We start from the raw sequence: 9,912 nt of genomic DNA, 5'->3' as shown, positions 1-9,912 counted from the left end.
AAACAAACAAACAAACAAACAAACAAACAAACAAACAAACAAACAAATAAACAAAAACCTCTGAATTGGTTATTTATGGTTTAACACAGTTAGTCTGCTTGTCTGGAAGTTGTTAGAATCCTGCAACTTTTAAGCATATTAGTAAAAAAAAAACTGAAAAGCAAAGGTAGATACACAACTCGTTATGAATCAGTTGATTTGAGTAATTAACTCAAATTATTTTAAGGCCTTTATCTTTTTTAAATCTGTTCTCATTGTTCATTGGCAACTCAATGAAATGAATGATGATTAGTTGTTGGGGTAGTTTAATCTAATTTTCTTGCAAATAAAAAGAGTATTGAGTATCTGACTGACTAGAGCACAATGAAGAACTTGGTAAGACAACATAATAATTTTGGTCTAAATACATTCCAACTATTTTATTAGACTTAGAGTAAGGGATTTAGAGAACATTGAGATGCCTCTGTGCACAGTGGTTCAGTGGTTAGTCCCCTCACAGCAAGAAGGTTGCAGGTTTGCATACTGGCCTTTCCATCTAAAGTTTGCATGTTCTCCCTGTGCACGTGTAAATTTTCTCTGGTAACTCTGTTTATTTTTACCACATTCTAACAACGTATACCGTATATAAGGTTTAATGGTAACTCTAAATGTCCATATTCAGAAATTGGGTGATTGCTTGTCTCATTTGTCTATTTGTGTTACTGTAATAAATATGCAACCTGTCCAGAGTGTACCCTACTCTACAAGATGACCACTGGAGATAGGCACCAGCACCCTTGTGACACCCCCCACCCCCTAAAAAAGAAAAAGAAAAAAGAAAAAGAGGATAGGTTAAAATGATGGATGGAAGAAACACCTCTCAGGGATGAACTTCTCTGGCTCAGGCCAGTACTCTGGATCATGGTGGAGGAAGCCTGGAAAAATGTCCAGTGTCACCCCTTTAGGAAGGAATTGGCCTTTTATCACACAGTCATGGTCAACCTCTCGAGAATACCTAGATGGAAGAAAATATCAAAAAAAGTATTTGTATTTCAGGTTGTATCAACTCCCCCCTATTTTATGAGTGAATGTGCAAATGTATATGAAGTCACACGACTCTGGTATGAGAAAATCAGGAGTTCAGGATTTGAATCCTGGTGCCAACTGGACAGGATGTTGGGGAACCAGGACATTCTGATGAGAAATGGACTACTGGCACAAGAGATGCATGGGCAAGGGCGGAGAACTTAACACTGTTGGAATGCTACACTGTGAGCAAGGATAAACAGAAGAGCTGTATGGGAAGGATGTGGGAATGATGGAAACTTTGACATCTATCATCCAGATAATTATCAAAATTGTTCCAAATATGTTCCCTGAGGAACTGAATACAAGGGCAGCTGACTTGAGAATGAAGTTTATGACCAAGCTAGGTACCTATAACCTGCACCCCTTGCCAAGGCTAATTGACAAGTACCTTCTGAAAGTTTGCTAGAAGATGTGAATGCAGCAAATCTCCCTACTGGAACCATCAAGGAGACAAATAAGCTGATATACACCACAGCCACAGTGATCCTTAACTTGCTTGGCTGTAAGATCAAGCCAAGCCAATTAATGAAAGCTAAGATCAAGGTAACACAGACAGAAACCAACCAGCTGTTAGAACAACAGAAATGTGCAATGAAGAAAGAGCCACAATGAAAATACCATGACATGTTCATACCTGAGGCTCTAGAGACTGCCAGACAATGCTTCAAAGCTCTAGCTACTCTCCTAAAAAGGTACACTCAAAAAGCAGATTTTAGGAGAATAAACATGAATTCTACACCACACCACCCAGAATGCACTGTCAATGGCAATGGAACAACATATGGGTAGATACACCCAGAGCTGAGACTGGATAAGCATATAGGAAAAATAGGACTCACACAATGGTCCAAGATATCAACAAAGCAATCTCCCAGAACAAAATCCATTGTGAATTATAGTGCTAGACATACAAGACAAAGACATTTTCAGGAATGAAGCAACTAAGATGACTTAGCAAATGGGTCAATACCTGAGTGAGGCATAGAAGGGGAGCCAAGCACCAGCTATTGGTTGACAGAACTGTAACTCGGGACTGTAAGACCAGACACGCAAACATGTGCACTGCCTGGATTGACTACAGGAAAGCCTATGACTCTATGCCACACACGGATACTGGAGTGCCTGAAACTATACAACATCAACAGGACACTAAGAGCTTCCATCAAGTACACAATGGGAATGTTGAAGACACATATAAAGGCCAATTCAAAGCCAATTGCACAAGTTGGCATAAAATGTGGCATTTACCAAGGTGCTGCACTGTCCCCTCTCCTGTTCTGCATAGGTCTGCACCCCATCAGCCATATCATTGCAAAGCGTGTCTATGGATATCGGTTACAAAGTGGAACAATCCTCATTCACATCCTATACATGGATGACATCAGGCTGCATGCCAAAAATGATTGAGACGTCAACTCACTGATCTACCTCACCAGACTATACAGCAAGTACATTGGAATGTCATTTGGACTGGATAAATATAGTAAAATTGTATGCAAGGGAGGCAAGGTGATCACAACTGAAGAGGATGAACTACCTGAAGGCAACATTACGGATGTCCAGGACAGCTACAAATCCTTGGAATCCTACAGGCAAATGGCAATCATGATGAGGCCACAAGAACATCAGCCACAACCAAGTACCTACAGATAGTAGATCCTGAAGGGCCAGCTGAATAGCAAGAACAAAGTCTGAGTCATCAACACATGCAGTTCCAGTCATCAGATACACATCTGGTATGTGTGTGACCAAAGGAGGAGATAAAAGCCACTGATATCAAAACTCAAAAGCTCCTCATAATGCATGGAGGGTTTCATCCCAACTCAAACACCCTAAGATTATACACTAAGGATAGAAGGAAGCAGAGGACTATGCCCCTTATGATGAACAGATGAGTAAATGTTTCAGGCAGCAGCAATAACCCAATGTGGAAGAATCAGAACAAAAGGAGTCATCATGGAAAGATAAGCCCCTACATAGCATGTTCCACCAGCAGATTGAGGAAGTGGCTGATGTCAACAAATCCTACCAGTGGCTAGAGAGGGCTGGACTGAAGGACAGCACAGAGGCACTCATCTTGGCAGCACAAAACAGCCCTCAGCACAAGAGCAATACAGGCTGGCATCTCTACCAGACAAAATGCAGGCTGTGTAAAGATGTCCCTGAGACAGTCCAACACATAATAGGATATTTATTTTATTTTTTTTAATTTAGCCTTTATTTATACAGGTAGTCTCATTGAGCCACAAGAACTCATTTTCAAGAGAGACCTGTTTAGGGAGCAGATGTTATAAAATGATATAAAATCCAGGAACGCAAAGCGTACATGGAACACCATAAACAAGTTGATGGAATAAAAGACGGGAACATCTGGACCGAGTATGGATGGGAAGTCCCACAGTCAAAGTGGGAGACGCCACCAAGGGTGGTGGTGAATGGAAGGGCTAAAATACTGAGGGACTTCTAAAAATAGATCAACCAACAAGTGATGGCTAACAAATCAGACACTGTGGTGATCAACAAGCAAGAGAAGGTGGTAGTGGTGATAGATGTAGCAATCTCAAGTGACTGTAACATCAGGAAGAAGGAACTTGAGAAACTGGAGAAATACCAAGGGCTGATAGAGGAAATACAGAAGTTGTGGAGAGTTGGTACACTTGATGCTGTGACCCCCCAAACTGGAAGAGTGGCTCCACAGATTCCAGGAACAACCTCAAAGATCTCTGCCCAGAAGAGTGCAGTCCTAGGAACATCTAAGATACTGCTTAGAACCTTCAATCTTCCAGGCCTCTGGTGGAAGGCCCACGTTTTAAGTAAAGTACTGCAAGTTTTATATATGTATATGAATATATACATATATTACCTGTAACCAGGAGGGTAGAGCCTCAATGTTTCACATACAACCATGTCCAAGTACTTCAGCTCCTGAACATTTGTATAATTTGGTGAATCCTACAAAAAAAAACAAAAAAAACATTGACTGTAATATTTAAACCAAACTCTTGTAGGCAAAGCTTGTAAACAAGCAACATTTTAATGTATTTTTGTGAGCAGAAAAAAGTAAAAAGTCCCATTAGACCAAAAGATAAGACTCACATGTCTTGTGAAGAACTCATCCACCTCCTCCTGTAGTTTGCGTTGACAGTCGGGGTGAATGGCCAACAGGTAACAGGTGAAGGATAATGTGTTGCAACTGGTTTCATACCCACCCAGGAGGACAACAAAAGCCTGAGCCACAATCTCATCATCAGTTATTGTCTTTTTTTGTGGATGTCCAATAGGTGAATCCTGTTGGGGACCTTGTTTTTGCTGTATAGTTTTTGGTTGCGTCTGCTGGCTCCGGTAATCAGTCTCATCAGACTTGTTTGTTGTGTCAAAGTGTTCCAAAGAGACACTCTCTTGTCCAGTCCGAGCTTCTAAGATCAGTTGAAGGAGGTCACTACGTCTCTATAAGTCATCACAATATTTTACTTAATTACTATAACAGAAACGATCTACATTATGGCTCGTATATAAATCAGGACAATTAAACGTGACATCCACCTGATCAGAAGGCTGTTCCTCTCTCTGCTTTATGATCTTCTTAATGCTGTTAATGAAGAAACTGTCTATCTGTTCTCTGCGTTTGTTTGGGACTAATCTTGTAAAGGGAGCCATAATAGAAGGAAAAAGTACTGCAACAACAAAACAAAAGAAATGTTGGCAAATTTGCAATTTTCGTGCAATGTCTGTGCTCTGATGAAATGTCAAGAGATTTCTGAACAACATTCAAATAACTGACTCTCTGGCGCATGCTAAAATAATGTCAAGTACTAAATGCATTAAAAATGTTTTTCCTATGTTTATTTGCTTTTTTAAATTTACCACATAACCCTCATGCACCAGATAATGTTTTTCAACATACCAGAAAACAACACAAGGGGCTTTAAATAAGTCATAGCAAAGAACTTCTGAGCGTGGTGGACAAATGGATCATCTGGGTTGTTCTGGGAGTCCACGTTAGTGCCAAAAGCCACACTGACAATAACATCCATGGTAAAGCAACCACAACACCTACAAAAAAAAAAAGCAGAAACATGTGAAAGTAATTTATCAAAAATGCAAAAGTGACAATTTTGTCCTATTTTTACTGTGCGATTACTTATAGATGTCAAAGGCCTTCCCTGACTCGGCATGGACATCCAAGTTTTTCATCAATGCATCAGCAGCTTTGTTTATGAGTGGAACCATCTAGAGAAGAAAGTAATAAACAGGTTGTGATCAAATTGTGCATTTGGGTACATTACCATTTTGCACTCACACACTCACCATATACATGCATACCTACAACTCTGCATGCATTTATGCATGCAAAGACACTGGCTTCAAGCAACGCCACACAGAATCAACCTTTTTTAGAGCTAGCATTAAAGTTTGAATCACAGAAAAAAAAAGTCCTCGGCCTGTATTTTCAGTTATTTTCTGGCTGAAAAGAAATTCAAAAACTAAGGTAAACCTATTAGCAGATAAAGATGTTTTCAAATTAAATCATAAGTGCATATTTTTCAACACAAATGCTAAAGAATGGTTAAAGAACACGTCTTAATATTTTTAAATATTGTCTGTAAAGTAATACATTGTAAAAATAATTCTAATTATACATTTTGTGTTAAAAACTTGCTAGCAAGTCTCTTTTGCAAACCATTAAAAACGTTTTCATACTTCTTTCAGCTTGGCAGCACTGAAGGATGGAGTGATGATGCTTCGAACCCTCTTCCACTGTTCATCTCTCAACATGATCAGACTGTCTGCCATGGGCTTTGTGGTAATTTGTGACTTGGACAGAGAATTGTCAGAGAGTAAATGACATCACAAAACATCATGTAAACTAGCAATGTTGTGAACATCAACATGTCCTTACCAGTCTGTTAGTAAAGCCACTGAATTCTTTGACCATTACTTGCCTGAGAAAATCAGGGTCTGCTATCAGCACCATTGGTCTCCGACCCAAATAATACCTACAATATAACATATCATATAAGTGACACAACAATCAAATTTTCATGTTTTCATAGACTTTTATGCTAAATACTTTTTATTAACAGGTTTGGATTCAAAATATAATGTATGCTTGGTTTAAAAATATTGAACATACCCACTTATTTTGCCATGTGTCTTTACAATATCTGTGAGAGGTTTTAAAAACCCCTGTAAACAAATTTAAGAAAAAAATTAATAACCTAAAATTAACATAATGCTTGTGATTTTAAATTACAAAAAAATCTGAGTCTGCACAAAAAACAAACCAGTTGACAATAATAATATTAATCAGCTAATAAAATAATATAAATTAAACAGATCTGTCTTTGTTGAATTAAATTTATTAAACTTTATTTAACCGGACAAATCCCATTGAGATTACTTTTGCAAGGGAGGTCTGGGCTTGAAGGCAGACTAACATGCATGTTTTTATTCTGTAGGAGGAAACCAGAGCACCCGGAGAAAACCCATGCAAGTACGAGAAGAACATACAAACTCCACACAGAAAGACCCCAGGTCCAATTGAGGATTGAACTCAGGACCTTCTGACTGTGAGGCAACAGTGCTAACCACTGATCCATTGTGCTGCTTACATGGCGAAACAGGAGCATGTTCCCAAAGAACGGCACCGGCTTTGGATGTTTGATTCCACATCGAGAAAGGACTGAGAACGGATAGACTGAATACCTGCAGGAAAAAAAACGAAAATTACAACAAATCAGTAAGAACATACATACATATTTACAAAAAGAAATATTACATATCCTTGTTCATTTCCACAGTAAATATATCACAAACACAAAAGTTGTCTTACCAGTAAAGGAGACCCAGGAAAACAAAACTGAGGCTGAGGGTTACAGATAATCTGTTGACTTCAATGTTGAATACATTCAGAAAGTTACCAACCGTCCCCATTATGAAAAATGCTTTTCATTTGTTCACAGTTAAAACTGATAAACGTTTCTGCTAACTAAAATGTTTAAATTTCATATGGGCGTAAATACAGAATGGTAATTTTTGTTTTGCTTTTTCTAAAGCTATCTTAAGCAAATAACCTGTCGTGCCAAAAAAACACCAAAGATGATCTCCTTGTGGACTGTGATCTTTGGTTTGTCTCCTTTTTGTAAGATTTTTAGGAAGCTTGTTAATAATTAGTTTGGGATTTTTATTTTTATTTTACAGCTCTAAATGTTTGTTTCTGGATCTGTTTTATGAACCCAATTGGTCTGAACATTCCTTTTCCTTATAAAATGAAGGACGCATGAAGCAAACATGACAAATGACCTCATGCTCCTCAGCTCTGATCGTCCAAGAACCTGAAAAGATGTTCAGTCTTAATTCTCACTTCACTGTGGTGCTATTTAATACAGCTGGTCTTGTTTTGATTTCATCTTCTTTTTTTTAATAACTTCATCCTACAGCAGATTTTGCTATTCTAATACACATTAACAAAAGTCTTTTTATGTTCTTTCACAAAACGTCTTATCTCACGTAGCCACAATCTTTCCACCAAGTCTTCAGTATGTTTAGAAGTAGTAAAGCTTAGCACAGGTTGTTGCTTCACTACTTATGGTTTTAGTTACTTGATTGCCTTTATTTATTTATTTACAGAGGAGGAGAATGGAGATGTGGAGTAGAGTGAGCACCAGGGTTAAATAGTTCAGATAAAATTGGATCCAGCACGAGTTGCAGCTGTGACAGCAGCGTATGTTTTTGTTTTTCTGTTGTTAAATTAATAAAACAACAACAACACTACCAGCCTGATCAAGAAAGCACATCAGCGACTCTACTTCCTCGGGCGGCTGAGACGAGCTGGTCTGGGATGCTCAGTCCTCACCTCCTTCTACAGGTGTGCAGTGGAGAGCCCCTCAGGCAGGAGGTTGAGGAGCATTAAATGTAGAACCACTAGACTGAGGAACAGCTTCTACCCTGAAGCTGTTAGACTCATGAATCCCTAACCAGAAAAATCGCTGTAATGCCACTTTAATTGGTGATTTTATCTGTGCTGCTGTTTATCCATGCTGCTGATTTCTGGTCTTTAAAATGCTGTATTCATACCCATTTGCTCACATCAGACTCATGTTCAGGTTGCTCTTTAATAAAACATATTAATTCAATTCAAATTCAAATTCAAAAATACTTTATTAATCCCAAAGGGAAATTAAGTGTTGTCATAGCTCATCCTGTTTTCATTCAAGTGTTCTTAGATGCTGATAGCTGTGGGCAGGAATGATCTCCTGCAGCGAATCTGAAGAATCTGGCCACAGATACCGATCCGTCCACCCGGATGCAGCTTGTTGTCAGATCCGACGGGCCTCTCGATCCTCCTGGGCAGCATGACTGCCCGAATACCGAGCAGAATTCCTCCCTGAGTGATCGTCACTCCTTTCAGCAGTCTGCCAAGCTCCTCGTCACCACAGACGGATAGCCGAAGGTGCCAGAGTATGATCCCAGTCCTCCCATTGTCACAAGCTGAGTTTCCCACTAGCTACAGGATCTCGGCGGTCAGGTACTTGAGCACCTCTGCCAGTTTGACGAGAAATGGTCCACGGCACCCCCTTTTCAACTCTTTTGGGATTTGGGGCTGTAATTCAGGTATTTGAGCTTTTGAGATGTTAATCAGCTGCTCCTGGTTGTTAAAAAACACCTTGTTGCCATGGTTACGCATCATAACAAATGCCCAAAAGTAAAAAGGTTTCAGTAAAAATCCTTCCAGCTGCACAGCATCCGATACCAGAGGAAATAATGATCCGAAAAAAGCGATTCACATCTGGAAAATCGAGGAGTTAAAGTTTTCAAAAACAATAACTCATAATGAATGTAACATATGCTAAACGATAATAATGTGATACAAGTGGAGTAGTAGTAGTGTGGAGTAGCTCTATCTTAGATCCTTGTACAGGTCCTTCTCAAAAAATTAGCATATTGTGATAAAGGTCATTATTTTCCATAATGTAATGATAAAAATGAAACTTTCATATATTTCAGATTCATTGCACACCAACTGAAATATTTCAGGTCTTTAGTTGTTTTAATATTGATGATTATGGCATACAGATCATGAAAACCCAAAATGCCTGTCCCAAAAAATTAGCATATCATGAAAAGTTTCTCTAAACAAGCTATTAACCTAACCATCTGAATCAACGACGTAACTCTAAACACCTGCAAAAGATTCCTGAGGCTTTTAAAAACTCCCAGCCTTGTTCATTACTCAAAACCGCAATCATGGGTAAGACTGCCGACCTGACTGCTGTCCAGAAGGCCATCATTGACACCCTCAAGCAAGAGGGTAAGACACAGAAAGAAATTGTTGAACGAATAGGCTGTTCCCAGAGTGCTGTATCAAGGCACCTCAATGGGAAGTCTGTGGGAAGGGAAAAGTGTGGCAGAAAACGCTGCACAACGAGAAGAGGTGACCGGACCCCGAGGAGGATTGTGGAGAAGGGCCGATTCCAGACCTTGGGGGACCTGTGGAAGCAGTGGACTGAGTCTGGAGTAGAAACATCCAGAGCCACCGTGCACAGGCGTGTGCAGGAAATGGGCTACAGGTGCCGCATTCCCCAGGTCAAGCCACTTTTGAACAAGAGACTGCGTCAGAAGCATCTCGCCTGGGACTGCTGCTGAGTGGTCCAAAGTTATGTTCTCTGATTACAGTAAATTTTGCATTTCCTTTGGAAACCAAGGTCCCAGAGTCTGGAGGAAGAGAGGAGACACAGAATTCACATTGCTTGAGGTCCAGTGTCAAGTTTCCACAGTCACTGGGGTGTCATGTCATCTGCTGGTGTTGGTCCACTGTGTTTTATCAAGGGCAGGGTCAATGCA

At 39.7% G+C, this 9,912-nt stretch overlaps 2 protein-coding genes across 3 annotated transcripts in view; both read right to left on the bottom strand.

Moving 5' to 3' along the window:
* LOC119416191 (thromboxane-A synthase) overlaps window positions 1-7,021 on the bottom strand; it is an 8,590-nt gene extending 1,569 nt beyond the window's left edge. The window contains exons 1-11 of the mRNA XM_037683388.1: window positions 6,902-7,021; window positions 6,681-6,774; window positions 6,203-6,255; window positions 5,969-6,065; window positions 5,770-5,883; window positions 5,210-5,298; window positions 4,973-5,121; window positions 4,612-4,742; window positions 4,165-4,515; window positions 3,932-4,020; window positions 857-994 (exon numbers count right to left, since the gene is read on the bottom strand). Of these exons, the coding sequence (XP_037539316.1) occupies window positions 857-994; window positions 3,932-4,020; window positions 4,165-4,515; window positions 4,612-4,742; window positions 4,973-5,121; window positions 5,210-5,298; window positions 5,770-5,883; window positions 5,969-6,065; window positions 6,203-6,255; window positions 6,681-6,774; window positions 6,902-7,002 (1,406 nt within the window). The 5' untranslated portion in view covers window positions 7,003-7,021. The remainder of the gene's footprint in view (window positions 1-856; window positions 995-3,931; window positions 4,021-4,164; window positions 4,516-4,611; window positions 4,743-4,972; window positions 5,122-5,209; window positions 5,299-5,769; window positions 5,884-5,968; window positions 6,066-6,202; window positions 6,256-6,680; window positions 6,775-6,901) is intronic.
* The window catches only part of c10h12orf4 (chromosome 10 C12orf4 homolog), a 329,451-nt gene that overhangs the window by 185,599 nt on the left and 133,940 nt on the right, over window positions 1-9,912 (bottom strand). The gene's annotated exons all lie outside the window — the stretch shown is intronic.

Source organism: Nematolebias whitei, chromosome 10, assembly GCF_014905685.2.
Source record: "Nematolebias whitei isolate Nwh7 chromosome 10, NemWhi1, whole genome shotgun sequence".
Lineage (NCBI taxonomy): Eukaryota > Metazoa > Chordata > Actinopteri > Cyprinodontiformes > Rivulidae > Nematolebias > Nematolebias whitei.
This window is presented reverse-complemented; position numbering and strand designations above follow the sequence as displayed.